The sequence below is a fragment of the Sebastes umbrosus genome, chromosome 11, assembly GCF_015220745.1.
Source record: "Sebastes umbrosus isolate fSebUmb1 chromosome 11, fSebUmb1.pri, whole genome shotgun sequence".
Classification (NCBI taxonomy): Eukaryota; Metazoa; Chordata; class Actinopteri; order Perciformes; family Sebastidae; genus Sebastes; species Sebastes umbrosus.
Window position 1 is genome coordinate 22,279,041 of NC_051279.1, and position 23,808 is coordinate 22,302,848.

Sequence of the window (23,808 nt, forward strand, 5' to 3'; positions counted from 1 at the left end):
TATAGCCTCAGATGATACCATTTCAACTGATATTCTTTTATCTTTTAGATTTAGTGTGTGCGTGTGACATAGAAACAGGGGCCAGAAAAGGTTAGACGGGCTAATGTATGTACTTAGCTACAGATCAGAGGCTATATGGCATCCACATAACCTCACAATCCTTATTTCACCAGGATAAACAAAAAATGTTTGCGTGTATCAATGCTGAACAAATAAAAGCACGAGTATAAACACACAGCTGAATAGAAAACAGACGGTTAGACAGGAGGAAGAGGAAATGAAGAGCAGGTACAAAGACAAGTTGATGCATTCACACATATATTAAGTCATCTGAGGGTATTTTGAACATTGACCTCCCATCTGGAAGTGACAAAAGCTTGTCGTTGTCAAGCATCAAACCCTTATGTATGGCTTTTTAAAGGAAATGCTCTTTTGAAATGTTTGCTTTAAAGCACAGCGTAGAATACATCTGATGTGCATCTGAGACATTTCCCATTAAAAATTGTTTTCGACTGACATTTGGCAAGAAAGTAAACTGCTTTTTCAAGGACAGTCTTACATATCTAATAACCTGGGATAAATGACAAGCATTACACCCCTCCTGTCCTCCTCATCTTCCACCTTTGTCCCCTTCTTTCCAATGTGCCCCCCATCCCCCGATTCTGCCTGCTGCTTTACAATCAAACCGGGGAGCATGGCAAGACCCGCCACTTATGAGACATCAGACACAGGTCAACAGGTCAATCTTTTAGCTCCCTACCTCTCTGATCCATCCATCCATCTGGCTATCCTGTACATCTTTCATCTGTGATGTATTTTTTTTTTCTATCATCATCCAACCATCCATCCATCTATCCTTGCCTTCCCTCCCTCCTTTTTTCTTTAGCATGCTATAATGGGCTGTTACGAGTGGATTGAAGGATTTATGTCCGTTTGTATTTATGAAGGAGAGAACAGAACAAAGGAGAGAGAGATTGGAAAAAAACACAGGAGAGCAGTCAGTATCCGGAAGATGTAGTATAGGGTGACGTGTGTCTCTGCGTCTATGCGGGGTCGCCCATCACAGCGGTTGGCCTCTCTAAACTCTGTAATTGAGATGACAAATAGGGCAGCATTCTTCGGGTTTCTTCAGCAACTCAAGTTAGCTATTTTATCTCTTGCTTCCCATTCATTGTCCCCTAGGCCTTGAAATTGAATTTGGCTTTGGGTTCACCCCTGGAGTGATCCCATGCTGGTCCTGAGATTATTTCTTGAGTCTTGGGTGGCAGTCACATTGACAGGGGTCCTTTTGCTCTATTAGAGGCAAGAAACATATATGTGGGGAATAACAATTTCCAAGTTTTATAAGAAGGGACAATCTCATACATTTGGGAAAAAACATCTGGAAATCCAGCAGGATATTGGTAATTGCTTTCTCCTGACAAGTCTGCGAATGCAATTAGGTATTAGTAACTTTATTTTCCCCTCAGCTAAAACCATCAGAAGCAAATGTATAATGTCAACAATCTGGAAAAAATTGGAATTTCAAAACAGAATTTACCGCAACCCTTCACAGGCCGGAGCTAAAAGCTAAATTACCATCATGGCTTTTTTTTTTTTTCAGCCACACAAAATGTGAGTTTCAAAGTCCATTGTTAAACCTCAACATGCAAGCCATTATGGTTAGGCTCGCTCCGTTATAGCCTGCCACTTTGGGCTTTGGAAAAAAAAATGGTATAATATTTTATTTTGAACATCCAGTATGATTGGTACAGTACTTGTTAGACTGTCATTTTGTTATTATTCACAGCAGATTCAGACAGTTCACATGCCCATTTAATTCTGAAATTGACTGTTTTCACTTCTGTTTGGATATAGTGATGAGTATAATCAAAGCTCAAACAAAAGGCAACTGATTTCTAATGCTTTTAAAAGAGGAAATGCAGTTGAATGAGCTTTAAGCTTCTGCTTTATAATCAAGGAGAAAAAAAGTGTTTGTAGACCCTTTCATCTAGTGAACATCTTTTAGCCGTCATAACTTTCTTCTCTCCCATAGTACATCTGTTGAATGAACTTCTGATCAAATATGTGAAACTTAGATGTTGAAGGAAGTATTAATGTATGGATGAATTGATCGATCATTCAACAGATGGAGCGACGGTTACGGAGGGAAGAATATTACAGCACGCATTCATTTTAAATCCATGTTTCATGACCAAAGGTGGAGACGCGGATAGCTAGCTAGAAGAAAGGCATGGCCGAATGTGCTTTAAGTCCCAGCTGCTTTCCACGAGGGAAGTTTTCTAATTTCCTTGCTTGTACTGGGATATTACGACCAGTCACGCCTCACCGATTGGCTCTTTGTCCTCCTCTGGGGCAGATTGTCATTTTTATCTGCCAATTGATAGCTATGCTTCCTGCCCTGAGCCCACCCTCCCAGGAGACCCATGTAAAGCGGATGAAAACAGGAAGACAATTCCATCCCTCAACGCCTCCATCTCGCTCACCCTCTGGCTGGCAGCCTGTTAGACGGGTGGAGACGAGAGACTACTGCACCCCATTTCTGCACACCAAAGGCTGGACATCACTTGCTATTAGCTATTTGACTCCGCTATGGCTTTTCATTTGCTTCTGTAACACAGTGTGATGCTAGTTTTAGAGTTGTTACAATTGGTAAAAGATCTGAGTGAAATAGCGATGTTTATTTTGAATATTCCCTTGTTCCTGCCTGTCCCGCATTGTTTCCAATTGTATTAACTATTTTGGTAATATCAGCGGAGATTACCTCAACAGGCATATCATGTTCTTCCCCTGCTTCCCACTTTGTGTATTCACATTCACCCTTAATTGATTTAAAGTGCACCTGATACCAGATGTTTGCCTATTATGCCATTTCCTGCACAGCTAGGCTTGTTAATTTCTGTCTCCTTTGACCATAACCTTTACCACATTGGGTCTGCTCTGATATGCCGCTATGCTGGTCACACTTAACATCGTACTGAATAGATGAAGTGAAATGAAGGCTTTTATTTGGAGGTGGATATTTCACAATTGAAAGCTGACTTTCTATTTGGGATTGTGTTTGCGGGTGAAAGGTTGTATGTCAGTGACTGAGTGTGTGTGTGTGTATTCTTCGTTTGAGTGTGTGTTATGGAGACAGACCAGAGAGAGAGAGAGAGGGGAAGTGAAGCAACCATCCAACCTTTGACCTTGTCTCTTTTTTCCTCTAACTTCTTTTATTTATATTCATAAACAATGAGAATAATCTCCTAGCTGTTTGTTCTGTTGAGCAGAGAAATTCAGGTTTTTGCAATTCAAACTAATATATTTAACTTTGAATGTATTCATTTTTAACATGCAAAATGCCTACATTTGCACACCCATCCACACATAGTACAAGTATTCCAGAGGGAAAAGGTGACGCTGGAAAAGGAATTGAAGTGATGTTTGTTGTGTTTTTAGGCCACTCGGTTCGTCTGTTGGGTCAGAAGAAAGACGGAGGCCGGAGGCTCGGCGGAGCTCGACTGGACCTGCCCAAGATCAGGAAGAACCCTCTCATTGAAATCATCTCCATTAACACCGGGTAAGATACATACACACAAACTCATAAAATATTCAGCTTTAACTGTGAATTCAATTTTACTGCTTCCCTGCCATTCCCGGTTTATGGTGTGTGTGTGTGTGCGCTCTCTCTCTCTTTGCACAACCACTTAAACAGAGCCCCTCTGTGCTTCTAATTTTATCAATTTCACATGCTTTGCTCGGGGTGTGTGTTAGTAGTAGGGTGTTTGGATGTGCGTGTGCATATAGTGCTATTTGTTCTTCAAATGTAAACGTAATAGAAACCCAACAGGTGCCTTTTTTGTCTCAGCTTCCATTTGACTCATGAAAGAAGGGAAACAACAGACACAAACGACACAGACAGACCTCCTTCCTTTGTCACATTTTTTTTCCACCATAGCTGTGATGTTACGTATTATCCTGTTACAAATCTCTGTTTGTTTTGCCTGTTAATGTCACTGGCAGCTAGTTTGTTTAAGAATACTTCTGTTGTGTCTGGTTTGGTTATATTTGACCATAAACAGCAATGCCAGGAAAACAGATTTCATAGTGTAGATAGATAAATAAATGCACATTTTGTAGATAAATACTATTGATGGATTAGTAGATAGACATATGTGTAGATGCACAACACACTCACACCAACACCCACATTTTTTATGGGCTAATTTCATGTTGTTTACAGATCTGTGTGTCTCTACTAACCCATGTTGCTGTATTCTCAGTGGGCTAGTTAAACAGGGTTACGACAGGCTAATTCCACTGTGCTGGGCCCCCACTGATGATAATCCATCAATCATCCTCCTGCACGTCTTCAGTGTCTGAACACTAATGGCCTGACTCATAAAGCGAGGAAGTAAATAACTTGTAGACACCACACTAGTGTTGTACTGAATGAGACCAGAGCATTCTTGGTTTAAATAAATGCTCTTTTGTTCTCACACTAATTTGGTCAAGTCCTTCAGCTTCTAATTAGCTGTCAAGAAAACAAGCTAAAGCTGTTGCTAATCACCATCTCAAAGTTCTAGACGATACATGATCAACAATGTACTTCGTCTATTCATTTGAGCGTGTTGTATGTACATTTGTTACCGTCACTTAACTGGAATTTCCAGCAGTGTCTTTGAACCTTCTGGACTAATTGCAGCAACATTGTTGTCCAAGGAACACAGTGACCCACCAACAAGAAGGCTGTGACCTGTTCTCAGGTCCTGATCTATTATTTATGTTCCTGCTTTATTACCAGAGTAGTTTTTTTTATGATTATTTTTCAGTGTGATTGCGATGCAGTAGATACATTGTGATGCTGTGTGGTGACATCACCATAATTCACATTGTCACAATAAATGTCATTCATTTACATTTGTATGCCTCCGCGCCGGTGACAGTCGTGACTGGAGGCATTATGTTTTCGTCCGTCCGTCCATACGTAGACGTCAACTGCAACTTGACTAGTTGGCGGAGGCATACAACCGCAAGGTGGTAATTCTAGTTGCACTTGTTACATTGCGAACAATCATGGAAGTAACTCACAAGCAACGATCTGAGCGTTTTCCTAAAGAGTTGACTGTGCCCTAGATGTTTGTGGTCTGCGGAGGCTCAGTGGTCTTTATTCCTGACTAAAGCTCCTTAGACTACACTAAATCTAATACGCCTAGAAAAACTGTAAATCCAACTGGTTCAGCCATAATTTCTCAGATAAACTTTCACTTCTTGTTCAGCATAACATTTGGCATGTCTAAAAGGAAAAATGGGAGCTTTGTGACTCAAAGAAAATGCAAAATTTCCCAACAACTGCCAGAGTGTTGGCCAGCATGTACCAATTTCCATTCACTGTTCCCCTGTAAACCATTGCCTGAAATGGCCACCCGTGTCAAATGATCGGTTTATTCCTGGTGTTGTTGTTATGAATAGCTGCAACAGATGCAGTCACACGCTGTTTGTGGCTCTTTCACAGCCTCTGTGTGTCATTTTGATAATTGTTGGTAAATGGATCACAACTCCAGTGCGAATATCTGTATTTCTCGCTTTATGTGCTTGTATACCTGCCTGTGTGACCATTTCTATGTGTGTATGTGTGTGTGTGGGCCTTCCAGTCTGGATGTGTGCAGTTTTTGTGTGTTTGCAGATTTCAGTCTCTCTTGCCAGCCTCCCTCCAGCAGGGGGCCGTATATCTGCTCCAAATGAACTTGCTGTTGTTGTCGAAAAAGGGCCAGGCTGGCTACAAATAAATCCCTTTGTTTTTACGCTTTTAACTGGAACTCTTTTTGGAGGCCTGGGGGATTACACGAATGATGCTGACGGGGTGAATCGGCTGTTGACAAATCTGTCGCAAATAACACTGGTGTTAGTGAAAATCCAAGCTTAATGTGTGCTTTTCTGTGAGTTGGTCAGTCGTTGGTGTCACTAAGTTTCTTCTAATGTGTGTGTTTATCAAGGAGAATAGAGAGAATGTGACCTTTGTGTGGTCCGTTTTTAGATAATCTGTTTTAAATATTCCTCTGAGGTAGTAGTGACATCATTGGTGACATTTGTCAGCTAAAGAAACAGAGAGATCTTTGTCTGACACGCAGACGCACACATGCACAACATCAGTTGCAGTTGTCCTCCAAACTGCCTCTGCGTCACAAGAGAGCATTTGAAACTATTAATCTGTAGTGTGTGTGTGTGTGGCCTTTAATGTCTCCGGTTTGTTGCCAGTTTGTCTTTTTGTGTGAACATGTGCGACGCATCCCTTTTATTTTCTAACCAAATGTCGAGTTGATGTCATGCTGCAGGGGTGGAGTGCTCCCACAGATTATCTCCAGGTCCTTGCAAAGCTCTCAGATCATTTTAGAGCATAACATATTAACATATCTTAAATGCAGTAAATAGATACTTGTGTTTTTTTCTTACTATATATTGGGACAACATGGTAAACAGTATACAGCAGTAGTCACATTGCTCTCTCCTACCGGTCTACCAGATACCCCAAAGTGTCTTTTTCAACAGATCAAAACTTTAAAACCTTCACCCACTTTGACTTTTTGTCTATAAACCGTGATCATCCCAACGTTCATTCTTGAATAAAACCCATTTACTCATTTCAAAAGACTCTGCACAGATTAATTTTAGTCTGCCTCTGACAGATTAACCTAATGTATCGTCCCCTTCACTTTATTAGTGCAAAATCCTCACAACAGCCTGGTGTAGAGTTTCACCTGGGACTACCTATGTCAATTTAATTCCATGTTCAAAATTGATTCACAATATTAGTTTCATTAAGTTGGATATTAATTTCATTTGAACCTATTAAAATCAAATTAGATTGGCTTTTTTTTCTCCCCCTCACCCAGTTAATTGTATCCCCATCAGAAAATAAATTCGACACAGTCCAGCTAGTCCTCAAATGCCCTCTGGCTTTGTATTAGAGAGGAACATTGTCAGGTTCCTCCTGGGCCATTAGCACAGTTATTTTGAGTCATCTCTACTTGACACATTAATGAGCAAAAGCCCTGATTATTTCTTTTGAAGGTTCAGTCCAAAAGCAGCATGTTGCACCAATGTTATTACTATTATCTATTCTAAACAATTTAGTTCCAATGCACTACTATTTAGTTTGCTTCAGTTTGGTTCATTCATTCACTTGCAGACACAGTAGCCATGTTTCCATTCAGTTGTCAGGCGAATTTTAAGCGCACTTGAAATGTCGCAAAAAAAAAGAAGAGAGAAATTTCCATTAACTGGTTTGGAGCGAATAAACTCGGCTACAGCATAGTTTGGTCAGAAGTTGGCGCTATAGGCTTGCATCCGTACATATAAAACTGTTTTATATCTGTGGTTGCATCCACCAGTAAACAGAGTAGAAGAAGTAGCCTATAGGTTGCAAACTGGAAACAAAACAAGTCGGCTTGGCCATCTTACCATCTAGAGAGAAGTTTGAATTTTTTTTCAATTGGGCAAGTTCTTTCATGTCAGCTATTAGGTCTACTGGCCATGTTTCATGTTGTCCGGAGACGAAAACGTTATGGGAATATCCGAGAAGATGCCGGAAACAGCTCATCAGTAATGCGAGTTAAATGTTCGTGTCAGAATTTATTCGGCAAAGGCGTTTCCATAATCCAGCTAGTGCCTCAACTCTTTTTTGTCAAAGTTAAAAACCACCTCAAGCGAGCCTGAAACCTTTTTTTTCCACAGAGGAAGTTTTTAAGTAAATTCTAGCGAATTTTGCTGTTTCCATACAGCTTTTCTAATGCGATACTTCATACAAATATGTGAATGGCAGTATTACAGAAATATAATGGATACGAAGGACAAATATTGAATGATGTTTTATTTAAAATGTATACAACATTTAATTTTAAAGTGTACTCTGAATGTACAAATGGAATTAAGCAGCAGAAGTGTTTGGCCTTCCATGCAGTTGTTTTTCAATACATCAGTTTGAATCCTCTTCAATGGAATTCAATCAATTTAAACACGATTATTTGCAGTCTCACTTTTTTAAAGGTTCGTGATTGTTGAACAAACTTGGTCCATGAAAGGTAGTTTTATTAATCCAATCTCAAATCTGTTTTTAAATAATAATTTCCAGCCTTTTATTTGCAACACCATGAACAGACAAACAGCATAATAACTCCGTCCTCTCAGGGACCTTGAATACCAGGAAAGTTATCAGGCTTCTGAAGACGAAGTGACACAAAAGGTGCTAAAATCAAACAGAACTGCCAAGGTTTTTAGGCCGTTATCTACTTTTATGATTGATTTCAGACAGCTTTTGATAAAGGATAAAACCTCTAAACCTCCAAAGTTTGGATTCAACATAAATCTCTTTCACATGTGGTGTATGTGCATATTGAATGGCCGGTGAGAGCGGTGAAGCAGTGGAGGGAATAGTAGTCGAAGAATGAGAAGAATAAAAGAGTGAAATACTGGAAACACACACAATGCTGGTGTTTTTCAACATGGGATTGAATCAGACGTGGATCCTTTGTACTCCACCCAACTCGTGCTCCTGATGTTGACTCCAGCAGCTGATGCTGCTCTTTAATTGGCTTAAGTTCCAGTCGCCAGCATTTAATTTTGTTTCTTATGATGTTTCTTCCATTGCTTCTTTATGCAAACGGATACGCCTGAGGGCAGAGTTCATTTTTCATACAGCCTCCGACTGGAAAAAGACTTCACTGTCTTTCTAATGCTCTGTTTTGTGTCCCAGTTTTAGCACGCTTGATACTTTAGGGAAGCTGGTGCGTATGTGTGTGTGTTTTGCCCCAGGCTACACTAACGGTCCCTTCTTGCTCTTTGTATATCTATGTGTGTGTGTGTGTGTCTGTGTGTGTTGTCAGCGACAGTAAAAGCCCCTTTGTGAACAAGTTGAAGCGTGATGCCTCAGCATCATAAACAAGGAATTTACAGCCACTCAGTCAGAATGGTTCATTAAACGTGTGTACTGTATGTGTGTGTGTGTGTGTATGTTGCGGTGTCTGTTTGTGTGAACCATTGCCATTAGACTCCAGGCATTAAAAAAAAGCCCTTTGTTCCACAGTTACAGCTCATTTCATTTCATTATCTGTCTCTTCCCTGTTCTCCATTTAGTTACATTTTTGGCCGTCATAATCTCTGTTATTGTTATTGCAATGTGCTAAAAGTCAGGTGTTAATGACCCTTCGCTCTAAACCCGGAACCGATAACCAACTTCATCATTCGTATCCTTCGGGCAGGCAGGCAGGTAGAGAGGACGACACAGAGGGAATAGGCAGTGGAAGTAGGCTTCTTGTGGTTTGAGAGCTTTCTCAAAGCGTTGCTGGCAGGCTGACTGCTGCCTTGATGTTTGATTGCTGCACTGACAGCACATACAGTACCTCCCAATAACTAGTTAGAATTTGAATTAATGATATGGTGGCCTGTTAAAAACCTGTGTACATATCACACCATAATGAATATTTTTTTGATTTATCATTCCCAAACACTTTCCTTTACCATTGAAATGTGTTTTTTATTTATCCATTTTATGATACTGTGGAAATATTTGACTTCTTTTGGGTTCATGTTTTCCTTCTCCTGCACATCGTTCTCCTTCAAATGCTGTCAGGGTTAAACTTAGGACAGGTCGACAAATAGAGATGCTGCCAGCACTTGAATAAAAGCAAACATTGAAGGGTTTAACACATCATTTCAACAGTCCTGCTTTTTGTTACGGGAGAGTGGAATTTTCTTACTGTTTGAGTTATTGGCCTCACCTATCCAGGGAGTATAAAAGATAACCTTGGAGCCCATACAGTGTCTTATCCTCATTCCTTTGTTCAGCTGCTTCTATTCAAATCCCTTTTTTTTCACCTTCTGACACTAATAGTAACATATTTATCTGCTTAATGGAAAGCTAATTTAATATGGCCATTAAGCCATGTTGAATGCTGCACGCTGCCATTGTGAGGCTTTTGTAAACATATTTAATACCTTTTTATTCATGAATGTTTTGGATGCTTTACTCACGCTACATCGTGTTAATCTCCAATCATTTTTTTTTTGTGTTTTCTATTCTATTGGTTTCTGTGGCTGGCTACACCTCAAAAAGGATTTGAACAGGCTAGTGGCTCATTTCTCACAGACCTTTATCCCTGCCAAATCCATGATTTCTATAATCACTAATAATCACCGTAACAAAATACACACACATACACACACACACACGTGCACACACACTATGTAAACAAAAGCTGATAGAGACGGAGTGAAAAGTGTCTACGTGTTTTGTGTATCGGCGTGCATTTTGAACATGTTTGTGTTAGCTGATAGGCCCCCAGTGTGCTCGCTGCTTGCTTCCTGTGATTTTGCGTCTGGCTGCCACAACTTCTCCGTCCACTCTCCGCGACCGACACAGCAGAATAATAGGTCTTATCAACCTCGCTGCTGACCTTTACATAGATGTGTGTTAACCATTGTGACCAAGGTGTAATGTTCGAGGCTTAGCCAGCTGAGAGAGAAGTACATTTGGGCTCACAGATATCTAGATGGAGAGGAAAAACAATAAACCATAGAAAAAGTCATAGGACTTGGCTGTGAGGCAGACACAGCAGCAACGCAGCTAGAGTTACTACCTTAAAGAAGAGGTTGAGTCTTTTAGTATTTTACGACTCCTGTTCCTGACCTGGTATGTCCCTACTGTAAGTAACATAATGAATGTCCAGATTCTTAAGAAGGAAAGCTAAATACAGACAGAAATTAGGTGTTTTCATTGATTTTACAGGAGTAAAAGAGGAGTTGAGGACACAATTTTCGACAAAGCTGTGTGGTTTTTGGCCATGTTCTTCCATTTTTGTTAAGTCTTTGAAACGGTGTGACAGCAGGTTCAGAGTGACAACACAGCTTTCATACCATTATTATGTTGGACTGGTCAAATAGTCTCTTATCCCTTCTATGATCTTTTATATTCTTTGTTTCTCACACATTAAACTGTACTTCAAACAGTGACTGCTTTAAAATAGTACCATTTTAAGCTCATTCCTCCTGTGAGGTAACCAAAACAAAAAAAGTCACATGTTGCTGTGGTAACAGAGAGTTGAAGGGAACTGGTCTAAAGATCCATGGTTCCAACATTCAGTACAGCCAACACAAACTGTTTGATTGTAACTTGGTGTTTGTCTTTCTTCGTGTGTATCATCACTTGTGTGTGTGTTCATCAAAATGTAGAGTGTACGTATCCTGTGTTTGTGTGCATATACATTTACTGCTGGATAGTTGAACATAGTACATCAGAAGTGGCCTAGCTAATGTGTGTATGATGTGTCTTGGAGCAGTCCAGTTTTTATTATGATTCTAGGTTGTCTGTCCACATTATAATCGTGAGCCTTGAGAGAATTTCTTCAGATTAGGCACAAACGTTAACTTGGTTTAAAGGATGAATTTATTCGATTTTGGTGGTCAACAGTCAAGGTTACTGTGACCTCACAAAACACATTTTTGGCCATAACTCAATAATGAATATGCTAATTATGACAATTTCACACGTCTTAACAGGATAAAGTGATGTAGTGATGACATTTTGGACAGACATGGATGTGAAGTGCAATTTGACTTGTTGGCAGAGGAATACAGCTGCGAGGTGGTAATTCTAGTTTTTTTCCATCATTTCATATCTGGATTATTTTCTTCTTTTGAGCCCAATGTATTGTAACAAAAGTCTTTGCAATACATAATGACTTCAAAAAAGTTGTGAAACAGTTATTTTGGCTCATGAAATTAAAGGTCAACGTGGTTTTATCAATTTGTGGGAGTTGTACAGTTTTCTACTTAAGTGCTGCATGTGGCTAGTACTGTACACAGTCTTACATAGCTGGAAGAAAATCATAACAACAAAGATTTACAGTACACACTGACCTGCCTATTTATCTATATCTTTCTGATAGCATTTCATTTACTACAGAGAAATCTAATCTCTTTCTTTGTCTCTTGTATTAAGTGATGCAAACATCAGCTCCTCTTAAACGGACATCAGAAATATCTTCACATCCTTTTTCTGCATTTCCTAACCGTCGCATCCAGTTAACTTCCCATTTTTATAAACATTCTTCATTACTCACTTTTTTTTTTATATTGACTATTATCATACCGGCAGGCTTTCATGCTTTTCAGCACACAAATGAAAGTCTTCAGCACCTGATAGTCGCGCTCCACTTTCTCAGTCCCAATCAGCCGCTCCTCAGAGCTTCCTCCGCTACTGGATGCTTTTCTTAGCCCTCTTTGCAACAATTTCTGTTTGGAGATCAGTCGAACTCAGCACATTGTGTTTTTGATGCCAGAGGCCTTGACGTGGTGGGGTGAAAAAGACACAGCGCAGCTCATTGGTGACACACTTTATAATATCAATAAAGAATAGTAGAGTCGCTATAAGAATAGAAGTGGCATTTTCACAGATAAAAGTCTCCTTCTGCTTGAAAGCGAAAGGGGAGTGCGGTACAGAGAGAGACGCAGGGAGAAACGGGTGGAGATGGGAAGTCGTTAGCCGAGTTAAAAGCTAATTGAATCAAGCCTATGTGCTCTTTTGTAATTTGAATTTCTCTGGCAATTACAGTGTGGAAGTGAATAAGGCCTATGAACAAGAGGAGCCAGTTTTTGCCCGAGATGCTACAGAGAGACACACTGTTTTTCCTCTTTCTCATACACACACACACTTTACCCAACAATCGAAGCATGTACGTCTGCTCCAGCTTGAGCCTGTAATAGCACCACCACCACTGGGGTTTCTGCGATATTCACTGCAGATAATTTCTCCATATCTCTCCCTCATCTTAAAAAGCAAATACACAAGCTCTACTTGACTGCGTTCTCATTTTGTTGATCATTGGTCAATGATCTCATCTTTCTGTGTTGTTACTCTCCCCGTGGAGACGAAGTGAGAAATGCATCATGTGAAGCAGCAACAAAAGACGGAGAAAATGTGCTTATATGCTTCAGAAAAGTGGAGTTAGTAGGAGTGAAGGGTGTTTACACAAGGGTTTCTGATCACGTACATATGTGTGTAGGATTGTGGGACTGCATGGATGCACAATACACACAATCCCTTTTGATTTAGCACTTTAGCACACATGCAAACACACACACACACACACCTCCACAAAGGAATTCCCATTTTCTTTTTCTATTTTGTTCCCGACACACACATGATCATATGCAGACACGCTCCCACTCACTCACACGCACACACCCACACACACACACACACCCACGCCTCTTCTAGCTATGTACCATGGTGGCCTTTCCTGCTGTTTATCAAACCAATGTATGGGTAGTTTTCAGCTCCACTGGTCTGAACATATTATTCCATTTCCCTCTTCCCCACTGCTTAACACACAAACACACAAATACATGCCTGAGACACACACACACACACATGCTCTCCATCCACTGTTCTTCCTACTCACTCACCAGGAGAGACTTTGCTCCCCACAGTAAATCCAAAAGATTGATGTGTCTCCTTGGACAAAATGAGATTTTGTGTCATTACAAGGCATTACACTACAGAACCCCTGAGTAACTGAATTAGCCCCAGTGTGTCGCAAGCAAACACAGTTTACACGCACGCACACACACACACACACACACACACACACACAAATACACACACACACACTGATCATCTTACAGACTATTTGCACAAACCAGTTTCCTACATGTTTCCTTCTAAGAGGTAGTCATCAAGACAGAATCATCAACGCAGAGATGAGGCTTTCTTCTTGTTTCCTCTCAAACATGAAGCATGTCAATTTGTCTATAGGAGTGTGTGTACATAGGCAGTGAAGGTTATTTGGACAATGACACATTTTTTGTTGTATTGTTGCCAGTGCATTGGATTTTAAAAGGAAACACTGGTACTTAAGTCAGACCCTCTTGACTTTAATGTGAGGGTGCTTAGCTCTACAAGGAATCAGATGAAGTGTGCAGGAACTGTAACCTTTTTCATAGATACTTTTTGGGGTGTAAAAGTAACTGTTAACATAAACTTGAATAAAGTCGTAATGTTTAGTGACCCGCAGAGATCAGCAGACATTTGGAATAAGCACTGGGCAACCTCTAGGTCTGAAAAGTGAAGCCAATGCGGAAGTGTCTTAAACTTGCATTCATTCTAATAGCCAGCAGGGGGCGACTCCTCTGGTTGCAAAAAGAAGTCTGATTGTATAGAAGTCTATGAGAAAATGAGCCTACTTCTCACTTGATTTATTACCTCAGTAAACATCGTAAACATGAGTTTATGGTCTCAATCGCTAGTTTCAAGTCTTCTTCAATACAGCATGATGTTCATTTAGTAAATTATGGTCCCATTTAGAGTCAAATAGACCATGAAGCAGGGGATGCTTTAGGGCGTGGCTACCTTGTGATTGACAGGTCGCTACCATGGCGTTGTCCGGTCTGGGAGTTGTCCGTGTTTTCGTCTTACAACTTTAACCCTTTTCACAGTGTGTTTTCACTTCATGAAAGTTAATTCTAACCTTTATGGTTGCCTAAAAATGTCTTATTCAGCATTCGGTTGTACTTAGCTCCACCCTCTCGTGTCGCACAAACATATACATTTCTATATTATTAGTGTTTTCTTTTTTTTTTGTTATGTTTGGTGTATGTTGTTTCATGTTAAAATGATAATTCTGATGATGGCGACAGCCAAAATGCTGAACTCGAGACTTCAAAACGGCAGTCCGCAAACCAATGGGTGACGTCACGGTGACTATTTCCACTTATAGTCTTATACAGTCTATTCTTTCTTCATTATGCCTCAGTCAGTAAGGCTTCCTCATCATTGTGAGCCATTCTTTACCTGTGCAGAGAAAGAAAACACCGAACATTGTGGCAGTGCTACCTTGGGTGGACCCGCTGCTCAAATTTCATGCCTAGAACAAAGTGCTCCAAGTTCAGTCAGCTGCTGGCTTTGCAGTGCGCATCCTGTGATGTTCCCAGCGCTGTAAAACGCCACCGTGAAATCCTGCCAGAATCTTGGCAGTGGCACTTTCCTGCTCTCTGGCGCATGTTAGTGAAACCTACGCAACAGTTTGCCACTTGGCTGATCATGTGTAGAGGCATGTGTTTGATCAACACTAAGTAGAATGCAGAAGGTCTTCAATCACAAGCCTTCAATTAACTTCTCTGATACTTGCAGATATCCTTGTTTAGTTAGTGGCCAACGTCAGTCACTTGTCAAACCAGTGGGTTATCCAGACGCTTGTTAAGTCACCGTGAGCAGGTCAGTCAGTCTTGCAGCGAGTCGGGTTGTCTGCCAGTGAATCCGTGATCTACGAGTGCATCAGTAAAGTCAGTTTGTCATTCAGACAGGTTGACGACAACAACAAGTGATTTCATCAGTCAGTAAAGTGGTCAGTAATGTGAGAGAATTAGCTGGTTGAGCAGTAAATCAGCCAGCCTGCAAGCCTAACTTCAGATCAGATCTTGTGCCACTTTATCAGTATGTCTAGTGGTTCCTAATAAACAAACATCATACCATTCTTGTCCAGTAACAATGGGCTGACTGATCTAGTACAAACACCGTCTCGAGGTCTCTCCATAGACAAAACAAGGAGTTTGGAAAACACTCGCAGTTCCTACGTAGACATGTGCTTGTGGTTTCACACACATACACGTGCTGTTTCTCTCCAGCCAAAACAACAAGTGAGGCTGCTGTAGTAGTTACAGAAATCTAAGGTCAGCATGTGACACATTTTGTAAAACACACACACGCACACACACACACACACACACACACACACACACACACACACACACAGAGCTGCTTCAGTGTTCAGCACTGGGAACGCAACTAAATAACAAGAGGTCACACAGGCCGCAGCTGCATTAGGACACACACTCACACACACACTGGTCTATTCACAGATGAAAAGAAACACACACACATCCAACACACACAAATGCAAAACAATATTATGTGAGATAATAGTGAGAGAACTTTGTGTTTATTTCTCAGTCTGACCAGAGCTACTTATTGGCAGGAAAGAAAACAAGACAACGGCAGACTCGCTGTTTCTCAACTTTAACTCTTGACTGTAAAAGGCTTTAGACACTCACACTTAGACTACTTTGATTTGTAGTGTGAATCGACTTCTCAGTGCTCTGTGGGCCATCTCTCTGAAAAGCCACTGAAAAATTTTCACAAATTAATTTAAACTCTTAAAAATCTTAGCATAAAATTCTTTCATTTGGTTTTCTCTTCAGTGTTCTGCAGTCATTTTAAAAACAGCCATTCATGTTGTTGTTTTCACAATGTGTGGGATTTACTTTACGACAAAAGGCCAACATTTTGTTATTCTTTGTAGAGATGTTCCGATACCATTTTTTCCTTCCCGGTACCGATTCAAATACCTGAACTTGCGGTATCGGCCGATACGGAGTACCGATCCAATACCAACATGATAAAAAAATGTATATTTATTATCATTATTCTGCTGTTTACTTCTGACCATGTATGGATATGATATGATTACTAGATTTGTTATATGGCCTGGCTCAGGTTAAACACTTTGTAAAACATGAACAGATTTTCCACTGTGAAATATTACCAAATGGCTGACATTTTCCTACTGATACACTCTCCACTAGCACCGCGCTGTTGTTGTTTGCTGTCATCACATGACAAACTACCTGCAATCAGTTCTTCTTCGCTTCTTTAAAACAGTAGTTGCCATTGGCAGCCATGATACATCCAGGGAGACAGCACAGTGAGGGCTACTGTTTTGGAGCGGCAAAGAATTGATTTCAGGTTAAACAAGTTGATTTTTTTCTAGGTTAATAAATTATGGTATCAGATCGGTGCATAGACCGGCATACTTGCCAATACCCGATCCCGAATTTTGGGCAGTATTGGCGTTTTCGATACTGGTATCGGTATCAGAACTCTAATTCTTTGTTTGACATTATCGATAACATGTTTTTGCTCTGGTTCCTCACAAGTTTGTGAATTAATTTTTTTTTTTTCTTGGTGCTGCAATGTCCTTATTTAATAAACCAGTGTCTGAAATGGGCCGGTACTGAGTACACTTCTGCACTTTGCATTTTTGTCCATATGAGTACCCCTACTTCTTAGTGCGTACCACCACATCCTGGTGAGTCTAGGTGCGCACCCCTAAACACCTGTGTAACTGAGTGTCTGTGTAAACACATAGCTACCTTATTGCTGAGAAAACAGCACTAAAAACGTCTTTGGTTTTCCTTCTCATTATCCAAATAAATCCATAGGCCAACACATATCATATTTTAAGTTGGTTTTACTGTAGCGTATATGCAATATTGTATCACTAGCTACATAAAAAGTGGCTCCACAATGAGCTATAAGCACTTTCATTTCTGTTTCATCCCAAATCCTGATTATGGTTTAAAATGAATAAGATATGATAATGTATAATGAATATCGTCTTTATCAGAGTCAAACAAGATCGTTGGTGTGCATGCAAAGTTCCCGTGAAACTTGAATGCAGCCATCTCTTACTGTGTATCAAGGATAAATAGGGTTTAGCTCCCAACCTTTCTCTGAATAACTAATCATCCTCTATTCATTGCTCCTAATAAGTCTTTACTTCATTGTGTCAGCATTCTTTGTTCCTTGACTCCACATTATTTTGCAACCTCCACTTTGACTTTGAGATGACACAAATAGTAAACTTACAGGCTTGCGGCTTTGTTCACTCATATAATGGCAGTTTTAAGATGCTGTTTGCTCATATACCCACTCCACCCCTCTCCCAGTCTCAACAATAAGTGCAATGAATAATCTTTCTTTACAATTTGCAAAGTGCTCAGACTTCCCCTCACAGTTTAAGCTTTGTTTTCATAATTACATCTTTAAGCCCGCACAATACGAACCCCAATGAACACACACACACACATACACACACACACACACACACACTTACACACACGCTTGCGTAAATGCACACATGGCCCAATTTGTTTATGCATAGAGCAGTTTTCTAATTAATGTGTAGAGCCTAAATGCTTATCATTGAGAAAACCTTTTCCTGCTTAACTCTCTCCCGGTTTGTCTGTCTGATGCTGCACAAGGGAGCCTCTCCGAAGGGAACCTATACTGTATTTGTGTGCCCCCGTGTGTGTGTGTGTTGTGTGTGTGTGTGTGCGTGTGCGTGTGCGTGTGCGTGTGTATGCGTATGCCAAGGGAGGTTTACAAATGTATAGAGGAACCTCGGGGCTTTCCTTTCTTTGTTACCTTTTCAAGGCTGCAACCACACAATAGTCTCTCGCACACCAATACACACACACACACACACACACACACACACACACACACACTGGGGAGGTGGCCTCTCTCATTGTAACACATTGATGAACTACACTGTTGTCAGGTACAACAGCTACCTCTGTGGTTTAATTAACTGGGACGAAACAGAAGGCGGAGAGGACAGAAACAAAGGAGGGAAAGGATGGAGGCTTGATAAGGAGGAGAAATATTTTTGTTTTAATTCTAGAAGTATTTCTTGTTGATGTTTAATTTTCATGAACGGTAACAGTAAAGTGAAATCATTTTGTAATTTCAGCTGCTCTTAAAAAGTTCTTCTTGTTGCTGAGTGGAATAACATTAAATTTGAACAGAAATTATACCCTCTTTCTTGTCTTCAGTGAGACAGAAAATAAAGCAATTCAGAATGAAGTAACTGAAGCCCAGCACAACTTGAATACACAGCAAAGAGTAAGTGCGTGTCAGAGAGGGTGACACCGCTCCTCTTCTTCAGTCACTGTCAGTCTTAAGGGTGCTGACTAGTTGTCGCAGCCTGTTTAGGCTGACGGTGAGGTCGAAACTGCTAATGCGTTGTTGTGATACTGGACAAATGTTAAGCAGCAGCACACTCACACAGGCACACTCACACACATAATTGATGCACACACACACACACACACACACACACACACACACACACACGCACACACACACACACACACACACACACTCAAGCAGGCCACTGACTGTCTCTTGAGATTAATGTTGGTGTGATCCACTCAGCTGGGCCTGATCACATTAAGATGGATGGACCCCCTGGTGGTGTATGTGTGTGTGTGTGTGTGTGTGTGTGTGTGTGTGTGTGTGCGCACACACATGCAGGGCCCCATCTGTCTGTGTTTTCTCTACAGCTAGGTCCTGTGACCTAGCTGCCATCTTTAGTGCCCTCAACTCCGATAAGCAATACCCTGAGAGGGAGAGATGGATGGATAGATGGATAGATAGCTATATTCGCTTCTGTTTTTTTCCATGGTGACATTAAAAAATGCTCCTGGCATTTTGGTTATTTTTGATGATGATAAAGATTTTGTAGGTATTTCAGTGGGCACTCACAGAATGAAGGTCTTTCACAGTCCAGTAAAACGTATGATTGGAATCTGTTAGTGTGTGTGGTGTGCTGTTTTGACAAAATCGTTGCTCACCAGACACTATAGAAACAAAACTGTTGAATTTAACATAACATGTTGTTATATGAGGGGTCTCTCACATTTTCAACATCTGTTAAGATTTGAAAAATCTTTTAGTGTCTTAACCATAGCGGTAAAACTTAGCATCGTCCTGCCCTGGTTTGAATGTGTACAAGAGTGTGAATGTGAACCGATAGTAGAAGTGTAGTCTCAAGTGACCTTTCCTCTGAGAAATACATTTTAAATGGAGCTTAAACACAATTTTGTGGACTTCATAAAATTGCCTGTAAACCAGAACATCTTTGCAGATTCTGAGAAGTAATTTCCTCTGAAATGCCTTTCTCGACTCCATTGGGCTCCAATGGGTAGTGGAAACTATGAGGATATACTGATACTCTCATCTACTTCATTACCGTAGCCCCGAGTTCTGTGTTGTTGGCCTGTTTGTGCCGAGCTTCTGGGGAATCCCTGTTATTGCTCCATGAGTCTGTCACGGACAGATACAGGTTTTACGCTTGGTACTGCCTGATTTCATAGTCTCATGCTAGCTGCCTTACATCACAGCATTTGATGGTTATTAATCATTAGTAAGACATTTTAGCCCTAGCACTGGAGTGTATAAATCCCACAACAAACCAATTGTCACACTTTTATGAAAGAGAAACTGTGAGCTTTTGATCTCAATGCTGTGTCAAAAGCTTGAATTAGTAGTGCTGTGTTATTGGTGGTCAGATCAGATGGTCATGTTGTTTTCTTTATGAGTATGAGATGGACTCTGGTTCAATATTAGTCACAGTTTGGTCGGTTCGGGGCTTTTAGTGAAAACACTACTTGACATGCTGTATTTTACTTATGGGATGTTTTTTTATTGCTTTACATCACTGTTGGTAATACACTTGGCGAGCATGGCTCCAGTGGGAATTGAACTCTAAATGCAACAGCGTTAGATTCACCCTCAACTTAGTAGTACAGAAAAGAAAAAACAAATCTTGTAGATATAACTCACTTTTCTGCGGCATATTATGAACACATGGAAAAAAATGGTGAAACATGAAACATTTATTTTTTACGAGAGAAAGTAGGTTGGTCTTGTTTTTTCGTTTCAGTATTTTGATCCCCACAAACACACACACATTTATCTAATTTACAGTGTTTAGCTTGTGTTCGCCCCAACTAAATAGAGCTGTAGCCTGAAATGTAAGCCAACAGTGAAATAGTGAGCGGAAAGCAACTAACAACAGTGTGTATTTTTAACCCAGTGTGACAAATTGGAGGTCAGAAATGAAACCCTAATGGAGTAAATACAAAAAGCACTTTTAACAGTGGCCCTCCTTCTTCTTTTCAGTACTGTAGTGATTTATAGACAACTGTTGATGAAAAGCCCCCTTCATCCTGAACAAAGAGTCCCCTAGAGTTTATTCCACACCATGCTTCTGGATCTGGTCTCAGGCAGTATTTCTCCCTTTTTTTTTGTATTTTCTTTTTTTTGTCTTAATTTTTTCTGCTTCATAGTCATACTCTCTCCCTTTCACGGTCAATTTGAATTAAGCTTCTCTACTTTCTGTAAAACAAAACAATGTATTGAGTCTGATGTTGCCTCGGTCTGGGAGACAGCTGTCCACGGTTATTTTGGAGCTAGCTGGAGTCCTTATAAACAGTTTAGGAGAGAAAGGACAGTTCTGACTCCCTGCTTTCTTCTCCAGCGTCTGCTCTATTGGGTTAGTCTGCACGAATAGATTTCATTAAAACATTAAAAAGTCTATTTGTTTACTTGCCATGTCCTCCTTAATCCCTCCTATCTCCACTGCTCAGTTCATTCACTGTTGTTAATGGCTGGATTGGTCAATTTGGAGATGTTGTAGTGTAAATGATTTACAATGTGTAACTCTGTAGTTTTATAAAATACACAAAATCAATCATCAAAAGCAAATAAATAAATGTGTTCAGTTTAATGCCAGACAAGTGTAGAACAAGAAGCTAATGAATAAAAAAAGTACACACTGGGGGCGCTTTTTTCCGTGTGATTAATTTGCACGTCAATATTTTCGAACCTTTTGTTTTTGTCATGGATACTTTAACACAGAACGTTGACAATACACGGAACAAGGACGATTTCTGAGCTTTCGCACCGCGAATAAAAGCATCTACCAATCACGTTGTGCGGAACGGGTGGAGTTGCGGCTATTTATCAAACAACAACACAGAGGCTCCGTAGTCCGAACCATTGCGGCAAACTGTATTACTTCTTTCAACCTTGACAAAGGCAGTGCAGACCAGATCCGCTCCTTCCGTTCTTACTCTTCACAATAAAAGGCCTAGACATATAATATTCGCTGGCGAGTATTTTGCATTTTCGTTTTGTATATTCAGCACGCCCCCGGTGTGTAACGGCCTTTAGCGTGCAACATATAATACAATGCAAAAAGTTTTCATATTTCTGTGCTCAATTTTATACTGCATATTATCTGTGGTATCTCACCCTAAGTGCATTAATGATGTTTGAAGAATACTGCTCTCTGCATCCATCCCCGTCTCTTTCTATCATCATCATCTCTCTGTTTCTGTGTGTCTAGGTGTCTGAATGCGTGTACCTACTGTAAGACTAAGCATGCCAGAGGAGACCTGGCCAGCTATCCCATCGAGGAGCTCGTGGAGAGAGCCAGGCAGTCTTTCCAGGGTGAGTACATATCTCTTTCACACATGCCCACGCACAGACAGACACACACAGTCACAACATAACTTTGAATTGTGGTGTTTGTATGTGGGATCTTTTTAAAATCTTCTTTCAGAAAAGAGGTACTTGAATGACAATAAGGGTCATTGAATGTCTGACAAAACATACTGATTAATATACTTGCTTGTTGCGGAATTGGAAGTGCTGCTATTGGACAATTGAAGGTGCAAATATAGGATAGCGAGGATCTTGGAGGGATGATGCCAGATGAACAGCTGTTGTGCCCTGGCATCTGTTCCTTAAGAGTAGACTCCCAGAGTCCCTAATCGCACAGCAGGCCATGACTCTGTTAGAGCCCCAGGCGGGTCAGTCAAGGTCAAGTCTACACATTGATAACACAAATCTCACCTCCAGAGCATTTTACTATATACAGTATCCATATATGACTTTTTTAACGGCATACTTTTGAATTTTTTTTTGTTTTATAGTCTGGTGTTATATCTAAAGTCTGTGTACTACATCTATATAAGCATACACTAAAACAAATCATCTCCCCTCCTCTTCTCTCCACTAGCCTAATTCATGTTGAATGCTTCGTTTGGGGTCTTTTATGACCCACGTACTGTGCAACAAGCTAAGGTCAATTGTCTCATCCTATTAACATTTCATTGCTCATGCACATCATTTAAATGCAGCTCAACCTGAAAATTTGACCATGAGCATTTTTAGAAGAGCTGTTTTATTGCCTGATCAAATGTAAAGCTTGTTTATTCAGTGTCAGTAAGCAAAGACCTCATCCCTGAGAGCTGTCAAAGACGTGCCCTTTAGGGACCTCCTATATAATAAAAGTGATAGTCAGCTAATGAACAGCAGCCTTTTTAATAACAGGTTATTATTTAATAGCAAATTCACATCATTGCTTTGACTAGAGCATGTTTTTTAGGTTTGATTTTCTAAACTTTTGAAAGCAATTTGCTTTTTCAGGATTCAGTTGTCCAGAGATTCATGCTGGCACAAGAACGCACCACTGACAGTTACAAATTCTTAAAAACCTTTAAGAGTCGCGATTAGTATAACTTGTGGTCACCATGTTGTTACTGTTTCTGTTGCGGGTGGCCTTTGTGCTGAGAAAACACAATGGGCAGTGTTAATACAGGTACCAATTTTAAACCTAGAAGTGTAGCGTAACGGATGTGAAGATGCTGCACAGCAGTTTAAACTCCTTTTGTTGCAGGATCACAGCAGCGATGTAAAGAATTGGCACAATGTTCAAGTTCTTTTATTGTCATGTGCACAACAATTACAGTGGAGCAGTCTTTGGCGATTAAATTCTTGGATCTCAGGCTCCCTCCAACTGTGCTCTTACAAATAATAGCAAAGAGTAAGAGAGACTAATAGCAAAGATCAACATTTTAGCTGGAGTCCTCCGCTAGCAGCACCAACACAGTGGTCTCATTAACTCATGAATAAGGAGCCTGGTTGTTTTTGAAGCACTGCTATTGTCGGTCTGAACACAGACTCAGTTTATATATCTGGGTAATGAAAAACAAGAATATACCCTTGACAAGGACATGGCTTTTCTAAATCCCATCCAGAACTCTTTAAAACAGCTGCATCCATGCCACTGCGGTGCCCGGGGGTGGGCAGTCAAGGGCAAACTCACCAGCTGCTTGAACCTTGGTGTGTATGTGTGTGTGTGT

At 40.5% G+C, this 23,808-nt stretch overlaps 1 protein-coding gene across 1 annotated transcript in view; it reads left to right on the plus strand.

The window, feature by feature from the left end:
• cdkal1 (CDK5 regulatory subunit associated protein 1-like 1) overlaps positions 1-23,808 on the plus strand; it is a 266,485-nt gene that overhangs the window by 94,018 nt on the left and 148,659 nt on the right. The window contains exons 7-8 of the mRNA XM_037784259.1: positions 3,442-3,562; positions 22,008-22,111. Of these exons, the coding sequence (XP_037640187.1) occupies positions 3,442-3,562; positions 22,008-22,111 (225 nt within the window). The remainder of the gene's footprint in view (positions 1-3,441; positions 3,563-22,007; positions 22,112-23,808) is intronic.